The sequence below is a fragment of the Cyprinodon tularosa genome, unplaced genomic scaffold (assembly GCF_016077235.1).
Source record: "Cyprinodon tularosa strain WSP-4 unplaced genomic scaffold, ASM1607723v1 ctg554, whole genome shotgun sequence".
NCBI lineage: Eukaryota > Metazoa > Chordata > Actinopteri > Cyprinodontiformes > Cyprinodontidae > Cyprinodon > Cyprinodon tularosa.
In genome coordinates, this window is record NW_024039290.1 from 397,655 (window position 1) to 418,757 (window position 21,103).

Genomic DNA, 21,103 nt, shown 5'->3' on the forward strand with positions numbered 1-21,103 from the left:
TCTCTTTACCAGGGATCATAGGCAGCTCTTCTTTAAGATGCATCAAGGTTGTCTTCCAACACTAAAAGAGTTTTCTCCACCTATCTCTCTGTTTTTTCCTTTCTACTTTTGCTATGGTAGAAAAGGCTTTTAACTTTTGTTTATTAACAGTTTATTAAAATCATCTGAGAACCTCAGACTGTTTCTGAGATAGTTTTGAATACAGAGGAGGAGTTCACAGTGGATTCAGCTCCTGTGGCTGTAAAAGAAGCCTGCATCATTATCTCTCCACTGTTGAGATATTATCAAAGTATTATCAAATACATTTATCATTTTTTCCCAGTTTTGATAATTTAATAACACATTTAAATATTTTTTTAATAAATTAATTTATTGTCACCCTCCATATTTCAGGGACTGCAGGTCGTTTCCGACTGTTTGGCAGCAACTGCTGCTCATTTCTGCGTATTGTTTTAACACAGACCTGAATCCTCCAGAGCTACAAATATTTAGTTAATTAATTGCATTTAATTATCAACACATGGCTGATCCTTTCCCATCTAGGGTCAATTTAAATAATGTAAGAAAATTAAAGAGAACAAATTGTTCTAGGCTTAAGGTACGTTGTTCTGGACCATGGCTGATTGTTCAGTTTTTATCTTCAGTTAAGAGGATTTTTCTCTTTGATTCTCTTTTCTTTAAATTCAGAAATATTGTAAGAAGAAGCACATCTTGAATAATATGAAGCAAAAGCAAGAAAGTTTCTAAATTAAAGCTTTGAATCAAGATGTTCTATAAGAGGATTATATACAAAGCTTCACTTCCTCTTCTGATTTTCATTTCTGTTAAGTTAGGAAACATTTTCTACAAGCTATGGGCTTTTTGAATTCATTGAGTTTGGAAATCCTCTTTATTATTTAGATTACACATTATTATTATTAATCATAGAGTTTTCAGGCTCAGAGGAGCCTCCATGATGTGGGTCTAATCCAAGGATCACATTGCCTGAGCTTTTATGTGGAATTATTGACTTTGGAGATGAAACGATGGTCACTACAAAATTTCTTTAAAAAACACCAACTGATATGAGAACAAAAGAAAAAAAAACATCTTTAATAAAAAAAAAAATACAAATTAAAGACAATCACTACAAAAAAAAATACATTTGCGCCATCAAGTGACAAAATATTAAAATTGCAGTCTCTTTAACTTATTTTCTCTATTTTGTTGTTAAAAAAAAATTCACTTTGGATACAACCAATAAAATTTTTATCAAAATAAATATAAAAATACATACATATATATATATATATATATATTCTCATAATGTTATTTTTTTTTACTCACACAAATGGAAACACTTACAAAATGTAATATTGTGAGATAGTACAGCCACCAGCTTGTATTTCTCCCCATATTAGGAGTTGGTGTTGACTTCTATTCATCGTATTAACTACATTTGTGCCTATCTCTAACTTTCACCATTGGATTCATATCCACAACTTTGACCACAACCTAAGTTTAATCCACCCCATACCTCTCGAATGAAACCTTCCACTATATATATCCAGTCTGCCACATTATTAGCAATTTTTAGTCCTTAAAAAGTAGCAGATCTTACAGAAAAGGTCTTAATTAGCTACATAAACAAGCGCACACACCTACAGGCTGTTTATTTATGTCCCTCTGGTCTGATATAAACTCTGTCCCTCCATCCAACCTCCTCACCTGCTTCATTTCGGTGTTTTCTTGTTGTTTTGTCTCCATCCATTGTTTCAGAGCAGTGTAGGGTGCCAATGATCAGAGTTAACAGAGTTGTGTTGTTCTGTGTTGTAATTGGTGCTGAAAATAAGAAGGAGATCAGAAAAGAAGGATGGAGGATGTTAGGATGTGATGAGAGAGATTGTTTGGTTGATTCCTAATAGATATTTTTGTCTTCTTCTTCTTGAGGGTCACAGACCAACCTGAGAGAATCAGCAGATCTCCGGTCCCAAGGTGAGTACATGTTTGGGTTTTCCTTTTAGCTCGGTTCCTCTGTGTTTGTTCCAGCCATAATCAGCTTCCAGGGATTTTGGTAAAGTTATTTTTCTGGTTGTAAATATCTGGACCCTTGCACAACTCAATCTTTTTTCTTCATTATGGAAAAAAAAAATTTTTTATGGAACTCTTATTCAAAAATGACAATAGCCCACTCAGGTTAAAGATGGCAGAAATCCTGTGGAATCTTAGTTTCTGGGTTCGTTACTGAAGGTGTCATGTGCTCCTCCCAGCCTCAGCAGCTCCAGCCCAGTCTCAGGTTAAAAGCATCAGGTAAAACAGTGACAGGTGGATGTTTAGTATGCAGACTGTGGTGTAGATCTAGACTCTCACTGTGGCTCCTTGTTGTAAATGATTCCGGCTGGTAGAACTGAGATATGATTGTCTGACCTGAACCCATTAGCAGGATTTAGTAATGTGTTTTTACTTGTTAGTCATTGTTATTGTAGAAGTCTTGAATTTATATGAAATCACATTTTTAAATCTTTTCCCACCTTTAATGTAACAAATATCCTCTGCAGTTAAACTAAGAAACTATTTGATGTACTAAATGGTCATAATTTTAGAAAATTGTGAAGGGCAGTTGAGTGCGTTCAAACTAAGGTTGCCAACTGCCACTTAAAATGAGAAACTGACCCATAATAAGAAACATTTAAAAAGACAATTAACTTACACAATAAGGGAAAAAATAAATGAATATCAGCATAGTGAAAGACAATACCTGACCAGGAAGTGTCCCTTGTTTAATTTTCACAGAGTTGGCAACCCTAGTTTAAACACCTTTAAACTAATGCTTTATTAAAGCACTTTTTGATTGAATTTCTTCATTCATCTTGCCATCAGTAATAGAACACATAGTTGAAATGAAAGGAGTTTGTAGCATTTGCATCCTTTTTGTACTCGTGATCAGCAAAGAAGTTTTGCAAATATTTAAATCTTGATGATGCAAATAGATTCACTACGTTATCTATGCAACAGAACATTGAAAGCTGTTATCAACGACTCTAGGAAGTAGGAGACAGTAAGCAGACAGAATCTGTTTAGTGAGTCTGACAAGAGACAGAATGAAGTGAATTTCAATCAAATTCTGCTTTAACTCTACATCTCTATTCTCTGTCTATATTCTAAATTTGTCTGGACTCTGGGGTACAGTTGTGAGACTAAATATCAAAGTAAAACTTTTTAGCAGTTTACCAATATTTCCAATGTGAATGTTTGGTACAGAAACATTATGTTATCACAGAGAGACACAGTGGTGGCAGCTTAATGCTGTGGGGTTACCTGTCATCAGACTGAATTGTTAGTTTTGACCCAAAATCTTTTTTTTTTCTCCAACTAGGATAAATATTGGTGTGAGGGACCAAACTTAAATAAGGACAAAAGGTGTTAAAAATTTGAAAAAGTGCTTTCATTTAATTGTGTAAAAATGGTTAACAAAGGCTCAAAAGCAATACAAAATAACTTAAATACAAAATAACATTAATCTGGACCCAACTTAACTGAGGTTAACTGAGGATCCAACTCAAACAAAAAGCTGACCTGCAAACAAAGAACTAAAGGCTGCTTAAAAAGGGATGGAGTAACCCAAGTCGACAAAATGAGGGAGGCAAAACATAACAAAAGAACCAATAAATACAAAATTAACCATTCTATGAAACAAATAAAGCAAAACTAGCTTTTACTTAGCAGTAACAATAATTAATATTTAAGTAACAAACTAATTGAAAACTTCTTGAAACAAGTCTCCCCCGTCAGTCTTTCAAAAATGGTACGCTCCAGGTTTCCTTCTCCAGCTGGTTTGCATCAGCAGCACCTCAAACAAAAGAACAAATGTAAATAAACCATTCAGACAGACATTAACTAAAGTGTGAACCCATTAGAAAATACCCGTCTAAAATAACCAACTTAAACATAAATTGTATTATAATATAAAGCAAGAAAAGAAAATATTAACAGGATGTGGTGGTGGTAGGATTATCCACCACAATTGGCAATATACAAAGTCCAAGCATGTGTCTAAATAAACTGGACTCAATCTAACCAGATTCTAGAAAAACCCTGGAGGTTCTTTCCAGATAATATTTGTCAAAAATCATTTCAAATATTGCTTTTAACGAAGCTTTAGTTTTGGGGTTTCAGTTGAATTTTACAAGTAACATTAAAGGTGGGAAATTTTGGTAATTTGAACAAAAACGTAACCTTTTTCCAGCAAGTATTTGGTTTATTGAAGGATTGTTACTGATCACAGGAAGGTTAATCACCAAACTGGATGTCTGATTTTATGTTTTTTTCTCCTCTTTTCCAACTCATTCCCATTCATCCTTTTACTTCTTAATTTCGACTTCATTTCATCACTGCTATTAAAAACCTTTTCTACCCCCAACTCTTCCTTTTCTTCTCTCTCATCCACACGTCTCTCCTGCTCCTTCTCTCCCTCCCTAGTCGCCATCTATCTGGGTATCAGAAAGCGGCCGAGCCCCGGACCCCCCGATGCGGATGGGATGTGAGGGTCCGGAGCCCCCGGGATCCCGCCGAGGTGGTGCTGGCATTGCGAGAGGCGGCGCAGGGCTGCGGCTGCCAGGTCCATCTCGCCGGGTCTTTCCTCCTGTCCTGCACCCATGGGGCAGCCGGCGCTCGCGTGGCCTTCGAGGCCGAGGTCTGCCAGCTGCCCAGCGGGCAGGGCCAAAGCGGTGTGAAGTTCAGGCGCCTGTGGGGGGCGCCTCTAGCCTTTAGAGACATCGCCGCCAAAGTGTCCAAGGAGCTGGAGCTCAGAGGTGAGGCAAGTAGGTGACAGACTGACGGACTGAGGAAGGAGGAGGAGGAAGGGAAATAACTTCCTTCTTCTCTTCCTCCGTGGACTCCACATCATCTCGCATTGCCTCACCTCCGCCAAAAGCCCCTCAGCTCCCAGACACCCCCACTCAAAGCTGGACGGATGGATGCAACAGACTAAAGCTGCCCCTTTGACCTGCGACCCCTGCTGAGAACACAACCACACCTGCGTAGCTTAAGGCCATAGAGTTGGACTCTTACTTTTTTCTTTTCACAAGTTCAGATGTAATTCAGGTTGTTGTTGCTGAAAATGATTGAGAACGGTAACTTGTTTATATTGTTGTTTCTGTTGTTTGTCATCATTCCTTTTTAAAGAGCTGCTATTTAAACTGTTCTTTTTTTATTTTTATGTAATTATTATTATTTTTTTTGCTTAGTGCTTTTAAAATAGGAAGATATCGACAACTACTGTCAATATCAGAATCAGAAGTCACAGAGGAAACCTCCGGCCTGTAGGGGGAGACATGCAGAAATGCAGGGACTGTCAACAGATTAACTGAAGCAAAGCTGAAGAAGCCTCTTGGATGAGAGGCCAAACGTCTTCTGCCCAGTTACTTATACTGCTGCTTAAGCCTCTGGATTTTGGCTATTCTTCAGCCTTCCTACTGAAAAGTTTGCTTCATTCTCTCATCTATGTGGTAAACAGGAAGCAAAGCCTCTTTCCCGTCTGACGTTTAACATGTAGGGACGTAAAAACAATCGCACCGTCATTATTTATTAAACCAGTATGAAGCCAAAATAGAAATGCTGTGTTGTGGAAAATCAAATAACACCCAGTCGCTTCAGCTGAAAACCTCACTTAGTAACTATGTATTCTGTTGTGTTTTTAGATAAAAACTTTTTTTCTCTGTTAGCTTTTTTTTTTTTTTTTTTTTAGTCATACTTGTTCAGTTTTCGTAACTGTCCCGGATGAGCTTCAACCTTTAAGATGGAAACAGTGAGTGAGGATTTTCTCACTGAGCTGTTGTTTTTCATTTCCATGAACATTTTCACCATCTGACCTTTGGGTGCATTTACTTTATTCCCACATACCTGAAGGTCTGTTGCCATCTTAAATGTCCCCATAACCTTTCAGGTTATGTTTTATTAACACGTAAAAGTAGATTTTTTTTCTTTGTTTTACAGTGAGACAAGGTAAAAATGACCTCAGATATGTAAAAACTAACACATAGCAGATCTAAAAATACACAATTTAAAAAGAAATCGTATTACTTAAAGCTTTACTAATCAAGACGGCTGAATATCTACAGAGTTTTGCTCATATTTGTAAACGCAGCTGGTGACAGTTGCTTCCAAAAGTCACTGCTGTTGTTTTGCCGCCTTGATGTTAAGTTAACTCGTACTTGGATTCCCCAGAGCAGCAAAGAGCTTTTTCTTCACTGTTAACAAAAAATAGAATATCTAACTGCTTATTCCCTTTAAATACCGTGGAAGCAACATGGTTGAATTTAGTTTTTCCACACACAGCTTTCACCATGATCCACAGTGATCATATAACAGCGTCAAGTTTTTCTGAGTTTTTTTGCAAACTTCAAGCTTGATGTAAGTAATTTGATAATCTTTGGAATATCAGATGATTTGATTATGTTTCAACTCTCCAGAATTAAAAGAGGGCTTTTTTTTTTTTTTTTTACCAGAACTGCAACTGGAAGATAAGCAGGAAAAAACTGGCTAATTAATGATAAAAAAAGAAGGTTCCAACCATGTTTACGTCACTCGATCCGTCTTTCCAAACACTAAGCTCCAGCTGACCATGAAACGGGACTTTTAGATCAGATTAATATTATTCATTACTCCATTGACACCAATACGATTAACTAGGGGAAGCCATAAAAAGGAAAAATATGACTTCACATTTAATTTTTAAATAAATAAAACTAATTCAACAATTTCCAAAATAGTTTTTAAGCAGTAAAACATCTTTTTGGGAAATTCTGACTCTGCAGTAATGGTTTCAAACTCCAGTCCTTGATTGCTGGTGTCCTGCAACTATTAAATGTGTCCACTGCCCTAGAACATCAGAACCTAATGGCTCAGCTGATTTGCTAGCGTGCATTTCAGCTCTACATTGCTCTGCTAATGAGCTAATTGATTCAGGATTGTTGGAGCAGAACCATCTTACCATTGCTGAACGCTGATCATGCAGGACTGGAGCTGGAGACCCCAAAGGCTCTACTCACTGATTCATTTACCTTAGACTGGTCCAGAACAAGTGGACTACACTGGAAAAAAAATCTAAATCTAGATAAGTCATTTTTTCTTAAAATAAGTGCATGTGTTCTTGAATTAAGGAGGTAAAATAAACATTTTGCCAATGGAACAAGACAATTTACATTTAAAATAAGAAAACACAATTGCAATGTCTTATTCCAAGTACATTTTATCTAAATATCTAAAATAAATACTCATTACATTGGCAAATCGTTACATTTACCTACTCAAATTACATTTTTACTTATTTTAGATTGTTTTTCCAGTGTAGTCGCTCTTTCTCTGATCAACACTATGTTCAGTGTCCCAGCCTGTCTTACGCCATTGCTGATGTGTTTTATAATTATTGTGCAATACAGACACAGAGCCAACAATCACAAGTTTCAATCTTTTTTCTTTCGGTTTTTATCGTTTCTGGGATGTTGATGTAGATTCAGCACTTTTTCTTCCAATTTTCCCAACACCTCAGCCTCAATGCCTTTTTTTTTGTTCGTGGAACAACTACAACTCCTTTTAAGAATATGGAATCACTGCAATATCAGGATGTCTGACATTATAGTGAAACAAAATCGACATTAGAATTAATGGCACTTTTCTGGATATAGTAGGCTTGGATATTTCTTTCCTTTTCTAATCCTTGCTCTGGTTTTACCCAACAGCTCACCTTTTGGACTTTCTTTCAGTCCTTTGTAACAACAACAGGCTCTGTTTTCATTTGCACTAGTTTAATCACTGACTAAACTCGCTCTACATGCTGTGGCTCCATATTTTTTTGCCAAGAGTTAAAAATCAGATTCTTTAATTTTGACATTCAAGCTGTAGATTCTCTCTCCTTTTTGGCCAGACTTCAGGACTGATATTAAGACTGTTGTCTCATTGGATTAAAGGTATGGATCCATGACTGTTAACAATCAAATTCCTGCTTTTAAAAGCCAATTAAAAAATAAAAAATAAAAAAAAATTTGAAGCTACACTTTGATGCAACAGATAAAAAAAAAAACTCTTATTTTTTTGTTATTCTTGCTATAAATCCAAACTCTTTACTGCAGCATCTTAAAAACACTGACCTGGAAAAGTCAATGTTTCTGGAGTCTCTGCAGGAATTCTGTTTTTTGTGCGTCAAACCTCCGTCTGAAGATGTGAAGCTGTGATTTAGAGGCCTGTTATGCAATTGTATTTTTGTTTACAGCTCTGCCTCGCCACCAGAAGATGTTCTCATCCTATAAGTTGGGTTCATTCTTCAGGGCCTCAGATAATGTTAAATAATTGAAATCTAACGTACCGGCTCAAATACCAGAAATGATCGACTTGCAGTCCTGCATGTCTCCTAGGATATGTGTGACATAAAAATAAAAAAAAACTTCAACCAGTAATATATTCTTCTTTCTTTTTATTCATATTTAGAAGTGACTCAGAACAGTAACTTTCCTTTTAATATTCAACAAAAAATTAGAATAAGACTTACCTATTTAAGGTCAGTTTAGATTTTAAAATTTATTTCTGTTTGTTAATTATCAATAAGTTATATGTTTCTTGCCCTCTTCCTGGGAGAAACCCAAAAGATATCTGCTTTTCACCTAAACTGACACAGACCTGTTGGTATGTTTACTCCGAACTCTAAACACCACATTAAGTTGACGGACATTATGAGAAACACAAAATATCAGGATGGTAAATTTGACCATCCCAAGAATCATCCCTTTGTATAATTTCCAGATCCCTGATGGTTTCACATTCATCTGTTCAATGTGCATCTGTTCTCTGTCCTATAGATAACTCTTATTTCGCTAGAAAATGTAAAACAAGCCTTATCTACATGGACTCTAAGGCCACTCTGTCAGGAAGAAGCCATCACTCTGGTAGCAAAATAAAGCCAGAGTTAGGCATGCAGGTGGAGCAGCAGTTAGTGTACATGACCCATGAATGGAGGCCTTAGTCCTCGAAGTGGCCGACCGGGATTCGAATCCGGCCTGTGGTTCTTTGCCGCATGTCTCTCCCTCTCTCTCATAACCTCTTTCCTGTCAGCCTACTGTCGAAAAAACGAGCCACCAGTCCCACAAAAACTCAAAAAAAAAAAAATAATTAAATAAAGCCAGAGTCTTGTTTACAAATGCAAAAACTAAGATTGGAAGCATTTGATAGTAATGATCATCATTATCTTGGAGGTTGATGCAGGCAAACTGAAACATGGAGCAGCATCATGAAGTGGGGGTGCTTTTCACCAAATACATAACATCATGTAAACAAACTATGAAATTCATTATCCAGGAAGTCCCTTCTTCAAGATGGACAAGCTTCTAATTATACCACCAGGTTGGTTACAAACAGTGCGTCATGGACGTTCACAATCATGACTGCCCCTGGTAGGCAAAAAAAGAAGAGCTGTATAAGGTAAACCTCATCTGCTGGTTTAATCCAGACGAATGGGTTGATATTCTAGTAAACAGAGAAGTTTCTGGAGTAAAACCCAAAAGGAAATGTTTGTAAACTGAATTTAAGGGTGTAGTTTGACAAATCTGTCATTATTTTTGTATTTGCAAAACAGAAATTATTTTGATCCTAAACCAACCAAAACAGGGAAGCCTCGTTCTCACTGACCGAATGGTTCCTGGTCGCCACGGTGAGGAAGTGCCTGAATGATCTGTCCAATTCAAGATTGTTCAGACTGCGAGTCTCCCTCCCATTGGACATGCAAGGGTCAAACCAAATCCTTACCATAGCATCATCATCTTATAGCCTGATGTCTTACTGTCAACCAGTGAATGGAGTTTTAGCCCCACCCTGCCCAAACCAAACCATACCAACTCAGAGTAGGCTAATCTGGTTAAGAAGTATGGGCCAGTTTAATCTTGGAAACGTAACCAGTCCAAACTGCACAGAATCACCCAGTGTAAATGAGTCTTAAGTGGCGGGAAAAAAGTTAGATTTAAACTATATCTGTGATTTATGTGAAGAAAACAACAAAAACGTGATTTTTCGATTCTTACATGGGGCTTTGTTTAATACTGCAGTAATATTTTACAACCAAAAACAAACATTTTTGGCATACACATAGCCACGACCAGACTATGCATAGGTTGATCCCAGGGTGTTACAGATGAGAGGGGAAGATGATTTCAGTGAGAAGAAATTAGATGAATGGGAGGAAAGGCAGAAAAAGTAAACAGAAGTAAGAAAGGAAGGAGCAGAAGGGGAATTGGAGTGTCTTTGGATGGAAAGAAGTCAGCAGAAAGTAGCCAGTTGGCCAGAAATGGTAAAATAACTTAACAACAAGGCTACTTGTTCATTTTTTTATAAAATAAAAAAAACAAACACAGTCATTTATTTTGGTTGTCTGTCCGCTTCACTTCTGGGCAGGGATCATGCCATCGATGGACTCTCCCTTCTCCAGCTTCTTCTCCATCTCTACCATGAGCTTCACACCATCGACCACCAGCTGCACCTGCTCCACCTCGGAGGAGCCCAGACGGTCAGCGTTGGAGATGTCGAACACGCCGCCCACTGAGGCTGTGTCCACACCGCCTGGAAGGAGAAAGAGAGTGAATGAGTCCCAGATCAGATCCTGGTTCTCTCCGCCTGGCAGGAGAAAGGAAACCTTTTCTGTACCTGTGCCACGTTTCTGCAGGCGCAGTCTGGTGAGGATCTCCTCAAACTTGGCGTGTGTGCTGAGCTTTGGCAGCTTGACGTGCACGCCACCACGCAGGCCAGTTCCCAGGTTGGAGGGGCAGGTCAAGATGTAGCCCAGATGCTCGTTCCACATGAAGCCATGGTTGTGCTTCTTGAAGATCTCCTCAATCTGACCAACATCAAGAAACCTAAATTAGGTTTTTGTACTGACAACAGTATACACAGTATTGCTACATGTTTCTATTTTTAGTCCTAATATATATATATATATATATATATATATATATATACACACAGTATTTTTAAATACCCAGAGTTTAGCTTCTAAGTGGTTTCAGTCAGTTGTTTTGCAGGTTTTCTAAATACGTTTTTCTCTTAACCTTTGCTGCTTTCCATATGTATCTTCAGCATGAGAGTTTTCTGACCATATTGTGCAACATGTGCTATAAAAAGTAGGAAACTGAACTCGTTTACCATTAAAGAACGTGCAAAGCTCAAAAAAACTAACCATGTTTGCAGACGATATTGATATTTATCTCAAGCCTTGTCAAGCCTCAAAGTATCTAATAAAAACTGGACTTTAATCTTTTAACCTCTTCTTCTTAAAAAAATTTAATTCTGTAAGATCCCAGTCCAAGATCCAACTCCATATAAAAACTTTAAATGACCTCCAGAAGGTCAGGAGACCTGATAATCAAGAACAAAACTTTTACTTTATCAGCACTACCCTATTATGAGTAAGTCTGTCTGATTGGAAGCAAATTTAGAGCATTTTTAGAAGTTTATCCTATAACTACCGATGAGCAACTAGTTAAAATATGTCTGTGTGTCTAACATGGATGTTAAAATGTAGAGTTTCACCTTCTGCAGGCCAACGCAGAAGCGTCTGAAGACCTCCTTCATGTTGCCACCCTTCTGCATGGAGATGACACGCAGGTGATCCTCCTCATTCACCCAGACCAGGAAGGTCTTGTTGTCATTGTGCCTGAAGAAAGAAAATATAATTCAAGTCAACATGCAACATAAAATACCTAAAATCATCACTTTGAGTAGTGATCTAGTTCCAATATAGGTCTACAGATGTGTGTATTATCAAAAACTGTAAAATTGAGTTTCTGTAGCAGCTGGTAGCATATTTTAACATGCTTTATGTAGAGAAGGACAAATCTGAGAAGGCAGTTTAGAAAAGGCTGCAGAGGAGCCACTGCTGTGATTGATCTTCCTACATATAGAGATCTTACTGAAAAAAGAGAACCACAATATAACCCAGGGCACGTTTAACTGCTTTAAAGATCTCTGTTTTCCTCACCAGATACCCCTGCCATCGGGCCAATCACGGGCCATGCCGGCGCAGGTCAGCAGGGGGGACACTGGCTTGTCAAACAGGAAGTGATCAGCGATCAGCTGCTCCTGCTCAGCGTCAGTCATGCCATTCAGGGGGTAGTACTTTCCCTTGAACTCACCATCAAGGCTGGCCAGAGCTGAAAAGACAATATGACCAATTGTTGAGAAGGAGTTAAAGGTTTTCACAATCACTGGAACACAGAAGAGTTTGAAACTCACCCTCAATGCTCAGCTTTTCAATGGCTCTGCGCTCTCCACGGCTGTTGTGGGGGGGCAGGGTGAATCCCTTGATGCTGCGGCCGGTACGCACGCGGCTGGACAGCACATAGTTGGGGTCAAGGTCATCACCACCCTGATGGTCACATGGTGCAGAGATAAGTCGGTGTTTTACCTTGTTATTTCCCGTTTTTTATGATCTTAAAATGTTTTCAAGCACATTGAAGAATAAATAACCTACATTTGTTGAAGCAGTGAGGCTAACTCCATTACCATCATTAAGCATAAATGATCAGCAATATTTAGATAGTTATTAGGCAAGGGTAGCAGCTGACTGAATCCCCATGAAATAACTAAGAACTTTATTGTTTGAATTATTGTAATAAGGTCAGTCATACAGAAAGTAACAGGCGTTCATTTCTTGGATGATGTTTACATTCCTATATAACACATGACTTTGCCATGTATATATCCTGACAGGAGTTTTTCTAAATGTGGCAGTGAAATGTCCACCAGGTGGCAGCACAATTTCATATAAAAAAAAAATCTAGATACAAAGCTACAAAGGTACTATATGTGAAAGAAACAAAATGGACAACATCCTTCTTTCTGATGTGGCAAAGTAGCATGCTCACTTCCATCCACTGATAAGAATGAAGCCGACTATGTTATTTTAAAAAAGGTTCCACAAAAAATGTTGTCTTTTATACTAAGACAAAATAAATATGATCCCATTATTAAGACCTAAAGGTTTTGACAAAACTGTTTAGCTCCTCCAACTGCTAACATCATTGCTTCCTATACCAGATCTGGACTTGTGTCTGAAAGTGTCAGAGGTCAAAGGTCAGCTTAAAAGAGAAATTACTGACTAGGTTGAGATGATTAAAGGTTGAGAAGTAATGGCAAGAGAGGGGAGTGAAATGGCTAAATCCATTTCTGCCAGTCGCAGCCTCAGGTTACCTTCAGGTTCTCGAAGTTCAGGTCAGTCTTATGCTTGTCGGTGGGCTTGTATCCGCCATGACGGTCAGAGATGACTGGATCAAGCAGCTCCTTGAAGACCTCATAGGACTCCTCATCACCAGCGACGCAGCCCACGGTCATGATGAAGGGGTGACCTTAGAGAAACCAAGGTGGACACGTTAAATATTAATAAACCTTCTAGAACGATATTAAAGAACATATTCAGTTATATTTGCTTATGGTAATTTACATCTTGACAAACAGTAACTTCATGTCTGTGTTTGTCTCTATGCAGATGACTGTCTCCTCCTTACCTGGGTTATCAACACCAGTCTGGATGACGTCATCCACGGTGAAGCCACTGGGCGTGGATTTGCCTCTCAGCTTGTTGTAGATGTCCTTGGTAAGAACCTGTGAAAGTGACACAGAAAGACTGCAATCATACCATTTCCTTCATGATTGTCTGAAGAAAGTAAGCATTGTTTAATGGGTATTTGAAGTTGCTAAATATGAAAAGGCGCAAAGGAACAAAAATGAAACAACTAAAGCATCTGTCCCCGGGGGCTTGTACCTTGGCCATGTGGTTGTTGTGCTTAGAGAGATCCGGGAACTCCTCATCCACGGAGAACTTCATCTTGTAGTCGTTGTGGCAGTTCTTCATGGCTGCCATTCTTACTCTGCCTGAGGTATTGGAGGGAAACTGTTAATATTTGAGGATTTTCAGAAAATTGTGTGCTTCAGAATTCAATCTCTGGTAGTCTTATGTGGTTTGAACACATGGTTGAGAAGAAGTCTTGAAATGTATCGATATTTGTAAGACATTAAATATCACATGTATGATCTGCAACAAATCTTTGGAATAAACATTGTGAGTCATTTCGCCGTTTCCATTTCACTGTTTCATATTCTTATCCAATAACTCTCTGCTTCTATGTCGTCTCACTGCTTTCCTGTCTCACCACCTGTCCCTCCGCCACAGCTAAGATTATAAATAGCACCACCGCTACAGGCCATAGCGATAATCACTTTTAGCTAATACCAATTTTGACCTACTCTTGTGGTGCATTTCGGTTTTATTCTGTCTGGAGTTTTAATTTTGGCCTCATTATGCAGTCAACTTAAGGTTTAAGTGAATCAACAACCAGTTATTTCTGCAAACTAATACTCTTAAATTAACCCAACCTAAACTGAATTAACCCAAAACATTTCAAGAAATATATATATATATATATATATATATATATATATATATATATATATATTTTTTTTTTTTTTTTTTTTTAATATTAAACTAAAACTAACAATGTTGCAGCTCCAAAATAACCTCTTTCTTAATGTTTTAGGGGAACGTTTGTTGGGTCATCTTATGAAGGTGCCCAAGACCAATGAAACACATTAAACCAAAAGGTCAAAGCATGCATGCCATACAGATGCCTCCATAACTTCCAATGGCTAAATCGAGCTCCCTGAAATATTCAGAGGCAAAACTTGGTCCTGTTCTGCTGGTGTCAGCAGCAGCTGATGGATATCTACAACTGTTTGACTGCCAGTCTTCCATTGCAGGCTAAAAGGGGAAAAAGTCATGTCTTTTCAAAGTAAAATGTAGGTTAATTAAGAAAATGCATGGTTGATTTTTGCATCGTTCATATCAGTGAAAACAAGGACTCCAAATTGCAGAATTTCTTTTGACCAATGGAGTGGATTTTTCTATGCCATGTTTACGGCATTTTTCTTTCACAATATAAGGACAGAGAGGAGCTCATATCCTCTATTTATTTCCATCTAAAATAAATCTGTGTGTTGCTTTATTACCTGCTTAGGAGAAAAGAAAGAAGTAACAGATCCCGGGATCAGATCCTGTTGGCCCAATGTAGGTGTTGCCCAGCTCTCACAGGTGACAGACTAAAGCCTTTATACCCGGATCTGTGAAACTATTGGATGGCTGGGTCTGGGGTCCCCCCGTTTGATTGGTTAAAGCAGCTTTTCTAGCTATGCATAGGTTCCTAAAAGGCAAGAACAAACGTCACACAGAGCTGGTAGAGTCGAGGCAACAGCTGCGAGCTCCCTGTCCACCCTTTCACCCTGTGCCTCCTGGTTGCTACTTGGTGAAAACTGGCAAAAAAGAACATTGTGGAAAAACACAGCTACATTAGATTCATGCAAAAGTAAAACAGCTAGTGTTTTGAAGTGCAGAATTTCTCAAACTTAAAGCTTTTATTTCTGTAATACGAAAATTAATAATGTCATTAGTGTGTACATGTCCATTACTGGTAGATTTGAAAACATCTAAATCAAAAAGCTTTTAAATTCTCTGCGTGCACATGTGGAGAGGGAATGTTTGTTCAATGTAATCAAATGAGCTTAGTTAGTGGAGCTCAGTCATCACTTAAAGAAGTTGAAATAACCACTTTAGCTTTAATTACATCGTCACGACAAAAAGAACAGATTGGATTTCGGTTGGTGGATCTCTCATGTACAAATCTGCTAATTGGTATGTTCTGAGTTCAGGTTTCTTGACGATGTTCTTTTGGATGAAATGTCATGTTGTGATGCATAGTGACGGTCTGTTCAAATTTAAAACATTTGCCGTTCCCAAAGAAGGGAAAAGAACCCTCTTATTCAAATCTGGTGTTAAATCGAATCATTATGGGTGGAAATGGGATTGATTTGGCGGTTTTTTTTTTTTTTTTTTTTTTTTTTTTTTATTCAACAGGTCTTTTCTAAGTGAATTATCATAGAGCATACAATTTAAGTCATTTATAAAAATAAAAAAAAACAAAGACATCAAAAGTGTCATCTTAGGTTGGAATTCATTGTGATTTTTTCCTACCCAAAATGCAACCAAAGTCATGCTTGACACTTGGTGTGTTATTTTGTTAGAAAGTCTGACCTTGACTCCACCAGTCACACTCTTTGTAATTCCAGCTAAAAACCTCTAACTTTGTCTCATCTGATTATAAATCCTCTCACCTAATGCTTGCTGTGAATATTTATATTTTGGATTTTCTTTTATTTAAATTTGATTTACTGCTTTTATTGTAGTTATTTGTAAGGTGACCTTGAGTGTCCCGAAAGATGCTGAATGAATAAAATGCTATGATTTTCATTTTATTATTTCTAGAAAGTTATGTCTTTTTAATTGGTGTATGTAAATATTGGCTTCTGTGTAAACCTTAGTCCTTTAATGATTCTCTTTTTCCCAAAGAGAAATCATTATATATCATGCTACATCAATGATTATAGAGAACATATTTCTGCCCACCAGCTTTAATTTAATGTTAGGTTTTCTCTAAAAAGGTTACACCTTAACTGTATGCCTTTTGAAGCAATAAAAAAACTTTGATGGAATCCTGGAACAACTCACCTAGAGATGGAAATAAGCTAAAACTTTGCAAACAATATATTTTCATTTAAAATGGAAAACTATTTTCTGCCTGTACACATGCTCTATCCATGTTCTTTCTCCTCAATGGGAATCGTTTTAGCTTCACCTTGCTGAAATTTGTTAAAACATCTTCAATTAAGCCACTTTTAATATCTGATGATTAAACAGGTTATTTTTATGTCAATACAGTGTTCCTAAGTTTGAAAAACTTACAATGACTCCTGCCAACCTCTTATCACTCTGGTGACAGCTAAACCTGTTACTAGATTTACTATTAAACATTTCCTTAAGAGGTTTTCAGCTTGTAAGTGTGGGAAATATGAATTTTGGTTTCATGGTCCTGAACACAAACATCTCAAATGTGCAGGCGGTTTTCAAAAAACCTCATAAATTAACTGTAGCCCCATAGCGTCACTTGTCAAAGCAGCTTAGGATGATAATTTTGTTGATTTGTCTTATTTTTAGCTTTAAAAATATATACCCAGAGCGGAGAAATGCTGTAAACAGGCTTATATTTATGTAGTTGATTATAAAAAATAAAAAACAGACCCCTTGAGCTGTTTTCTTTCTTCCTGAGCAAGCATGAAACTCTTTAAACTTCTTTGAATAACATGTTATGCTGATGATATCCTGCTTAATGTATGATATGGATGCTGATTATTTCTTGCCTTATATACTAAACTTGGTAATCATGGTGTCGTTCCAGTAAATGTTCAGATACAGTTGATGTGCAGGAGGACACATTGCCACATCACACAGCTATTGCTTAGGTTTTTTTTGCACAGTCATGAATTTGTTACATTAAACTAGGAGATATGTGTTGTGTTTAAGAACGCAGGGATTTACACACTCACTCCTAATCTGAGCTTCTTTGATTTTAATCAATTTTTGTTTCCAGTTTTCCTGCTGTGTTCTGACCATCCACAGACATGCCTCTCCAAATTCGTCTTGTTCCGTGACACTGCATGAGTTCCCCTGTGTGAGCCTTGTCTCCTATTAATGAATGTAGATTACTGTAACAACTAAGAAGAGGGCAATGTGAGAAGATATGCCAAGTTACATGCAGGGGTCAGCTGCATCTCATGTGCTTAGAGCCAGCTGTTAGTTTGAAACTCAAACCATTAAAATTTCCATGTGCACTTTGCCAGAAACCAAGCAGACATTGTTTGGTGAGCAAGTTCAGAAACTCACTCAGAAAACAACACAGACCAAAGCATCCCAAACAAGTTTACATTTCTAATTTTCACATTTTTTTTAAATAACACACATAATACAAGATTTAAAGATGTTTCTCTAAAGCTGTTTACAAAGCAAGTTTTTAAACTTTCAAAATCTCTCCCTTCACTGCATGTTTTAACAGCCACACCCCCCTCAATAAAAACTTAAAGGTCATCCTAACAGACATGTGATATGAGCAGTCCATTCAGACAAGTTGGCTCTGCAGCTCGCTTGCTTTTTGGCATTTGTCCAGTATCCCAGTTTAGACTGTCACCCAATACTCCAGGACAAACCCTCCCCTCCCCAAACGCATATATGCAACCCCCTGATTCAGATCCAGAAAGACCCATACCCCTGCAGTTGCCTCATAGAAACAGAACCCGTGGAACAGTTACATAAATCAGGGTTATTATTCTGATCATTTAGATTTTTATTTTTTGGAATCGTATTGTAAACATCAACTGCTGAATATAGGAAGAATCAGCTGATACAATCAGTTAATAAGTTAGATAAATGCATGAAAAAAGGCTTAAGAATCCTTTTCTGTATCTGTAGAGCCTTGTAAGGCTACACTTTTGTTAAAAACATGCATCTGTTAGGGTTTTACATCAAATTAGTTGTTCACACATTGCATGCTTTGACTGTATTTTCTGTTTGTTTAAACCGAGAAATGTTTGTGCATGAAGTAAAATCATCAGTACCTTTATGTCTGTTATTTGTCAGTTTTGAACCAGTTCTACCATCTGTTTCCTGGACAACAGTTTGAGTAATGTGACAGGGGTCACCCTGTATAGCATGAAACCATTTTTAGCTGGTTGGTATGGGGTTCGATGGCAACTCCTAACTCACACTACAGGCTTCAGGGAGCAGGAGGAAGCATGAATTAACAGGTTCGCACTTACATAATGCCAGGAACATTTTGCAGCTCCAGCTGCCAAGAGAATCCATCAAAAGTGTGGAGCAATGTTTTTGCTTCTGTTGTTGCTCCACATCTTGCACTCTCTCTCAATGTTTGAGATCAGAGGAGAAGGATTAGGTGGATCCCCAATCCCTCCTTCGATGGGCTCTATGCACAGCTCCACTACTTCCTGAATTTAAGGTAGCTCCTTTGTTTCCTGTCTTTCATTACTGGACGTACTGATTAATCCAGGTGTGTCTGGCCAGTTACTTAGGTCATGCACACTTGGATTAATCAGTGCATCCAATCATGAAAGACAGGAAACAAAGGAGCCTCCTGAAGTTCAGGAAGTGGTGGAGTTGTGCATAGAGCCTAATCCTGGTCTTTGACCTCTGACACTTTCAGACACACAGGTCCAGATAAAGTATAGGATGAAGTGATGTTAGCAGTTGGAGGAGCCCCCAAATAGACCTTGGTATTTACGAGACAACTGTGTGGATATGTGTTGATGCAAAGCTTCACATGGTTAAAAGAATTGGAAAGGAACGAAAAAGACAAAAAAGTGCCATACTTCTGGTTATTAACAACTGCAATAGGAAACAGCAACCTTTGATATGTAAAAGCTTAAAGGTAATTGAAGTAAAGGGTCATTTATTCCTTGGAACAGGAACATCTTGAAGAATCAAGACTGGGACTATTTGCCCTGTGACCAAAATTGCAGAAGTCTTGTTGTTTCTAGGTTTGCAACCTTTTATCTGATAGTTTCAGTCTTGTTTGGCAAAATGGAGAAAAATATGAATAATGGATAGGTCTACTCTTTTAAAACCATTTGAACAGTCCATCTTTGATTCTGCAGTTCTTGGGAAGCTTTTCCCAACATGTATAATGCTTCAATGCTTGTTAGACCTCTATCTGATTTCCTTGAACCTTCCCACCAATCAATAAAACAAGCCCATTGAAGGAAATAGTTTCTGCAAAGGGAAACCTACCAGCTGTTGTTGATGAAAACTAATCAGAAATCAGTGGTCAAGTTCTGTAACCTTTAGTACTACCTATCAATGCTTGTTGTAAGTCTCCAAAGTTATTATTAAACCTTCAACTAATTCTTTAATTACTTAAGTAGAAGTATAGACACTGCAGTTTAAAAACATGCTGGTAAAAGTTGAAGTATCAACCTGACCTCTTTACTCAAGTAAAAATGAAAAAGTATGTGCTCCAAAAACTACTTAAAGTATAAAGTAACCTTTAAACAAAAACAGCCAGATGCCACTAAATGAATTGAAAGCTTAGTTTTTCAACTATTTGGAAAAATTCTTGGAGATAGGGCCAAGGATGAGGGAGGTCTTGTTGGTCTCCATCTCTTGATACGCTCTCGCCTGTGTCCGACCTTTCAGACATTTCAACATCTTTTTCTGAATCCTACATTGTAGCAGGGCATAGACAATTCACGTTTACAGTTTGAAGAACACCTGCTTGCTTCTGATGATTTCCTTTAGCTATCCAATCAGTGTTTGCGTTATATGACTCATCCAATTACACTAGTTTTCACTAGATGTGGATGGAGCCAATGATCTGCATTGGATGGCCGAATGACGTGAAATAAATATTTAAACCCAAAGCCAAGAGTAACGAGTAACGTTTTTTTATTAAATGTAAGGAATAGAAAGTACAGATGCTTGTGTGAAAATTTAATGAGTAGAAGTCAGAAGTAGGAGGAAAAATAAGCAATGGAGTAAAGTATAGATACCTAAAAAGTGTACTTAAGTACAGTATTTGTACTTCGTTACTGGACACCTCTGTGTATTAGCAGATCGCGGTCCTGATCCAGACCCACCTGATTTAAAACATTTATAAATTGCTGCATGTTTTTTGACAACAGTGTCTAATTTCATTTGCGCCGCTTCCCTGTTGATATGGTAAAGCCCTCTGGATCATCCGGGACCGGCCTACACGTGATTCAATTCAGTTTCAATTCAGTTTATTTATATAGCGCCAAATTCACAACACATGTCATCTCAAGGCACTTTACAGTTCAACCAGATCATACAGTCAAATTGATACAAAGTTTTCTATCTAAGGAAAACCAGTTGATTGCATCGACTCAAATACAATCCCTCATTCAAATTAGCCAATGAGCTGTCTTGATCAGAGCTGCTGCTGTTACTTTTAGACACAGCAGGCAAACCTGGGGCAAGCCGGGCGATGGGAAAGAAGGAGAAGACGATGAGAAAAAGTAAGCAGAGAAAGTGTGGACTGCTAGAAGAACTGTGGTGAACTGGTGACAGAAAAATGAAATGGCGTGCTCAAAGATGACCCTGCACATTTAGAGTATGTCTGGCTAAACCATGAACAAAATCAAAGATAAATATGGATCCAGGCTCAAAATGAGCACCTTG

The 21,103-nt window shown here is 37.8% G+C and overlaps 2 protein-coding genes across 6 annotated transcripts in view; one reads left to right on the forward strand and one right to left on the reverse strand.

Annotated features, from left to right (window-relative positions):
* Window positions 1–8,432, forward strand: part of mark4 (microtubule affinity regulating kinase 4) — a 92,409-nt gene extending 83,977 nt beyond the window's left edge. For 2 of the 5 annotated variants that reach the window (XM_038305257.1, XM_038305256.1), the window contains exons 16-17: window positions 1,930–1,974; window positions 4,459–8,432. In XM_038305257.1, the coding sequence (XP_038161185.1) occupies window positions 1,930–1,974; window positions 4,459–4,807 (394 nt within the window). In that variant the 3' untranslated portion in view covers window positions 4,808–8,432. Of the gene's footprint in view, window positions 1–1,929; window positions 1,975–2,249; window positions 3,693–4,458 lie in introns of those variants that run through there. The other 3 variants (XM_038305259.1, XM_038305260.1, XM_038305258.1) reach the window with 2 other exon arrangements.
* Window positions 8,433–10,031: 1,599 nt separating this feature from the next.
* Window positions 10,032–15,176, reverse strand: ckmb (creatine kinase, muscle b). Its single transcript, XM_038305279.1, has 9 exons — window positions 15,019–15,176; window positions 13,778–13,887; window positions 13,521–13,617; window positions 13,207–13,361; window positions 12,250–12,382; window positions 11,996–12,167; window positions 11,548–11,671; window positions 10,666–10,855; window positions 10,032–10,581 (listed from the first exon to the last, which is right to left on the reverse strand). The coding sequence occupies exons 2-9, from the start codon at window positions 13,874–13,876 to the stop codon at window positions 10,403–10,405; spliced, it is 1,149 nt and encodes a 382-aa protein (XP_038161207.1). The 5' UTR covers window positions 13,877–13,887; window positions 15,019–15,176; the 3' UTR covers window positions 10,032–10,402.
* Window positions 15,177–21,103: the final 5,927 nt, after the last annotated feature.

Bases quoted from the DNA above. Each gene is read 5' to 3' on its own strand.
- ckmb (XM_038305279.1), bottom strand. From the start codon at position 13,876: ATGGCAGCCATGAAGAACTGCCACAACGACTACAAGATGAAGTTCTCC. The intron at 13,618-13,777 runs GTACAAGCCCCC...TCACTTTCACAG, and splicing joins ACAACAACCACATGGCCAAG to GTTCTTACCAAGGACATCTA. The intron at 10,582-10,665 runs GTACAGAAAAGG...TTCTCCTTCCAG, and splicing joins CCTGCAGAAACGTGGCACAG to GCGGTGTGGACACAGCCTCA.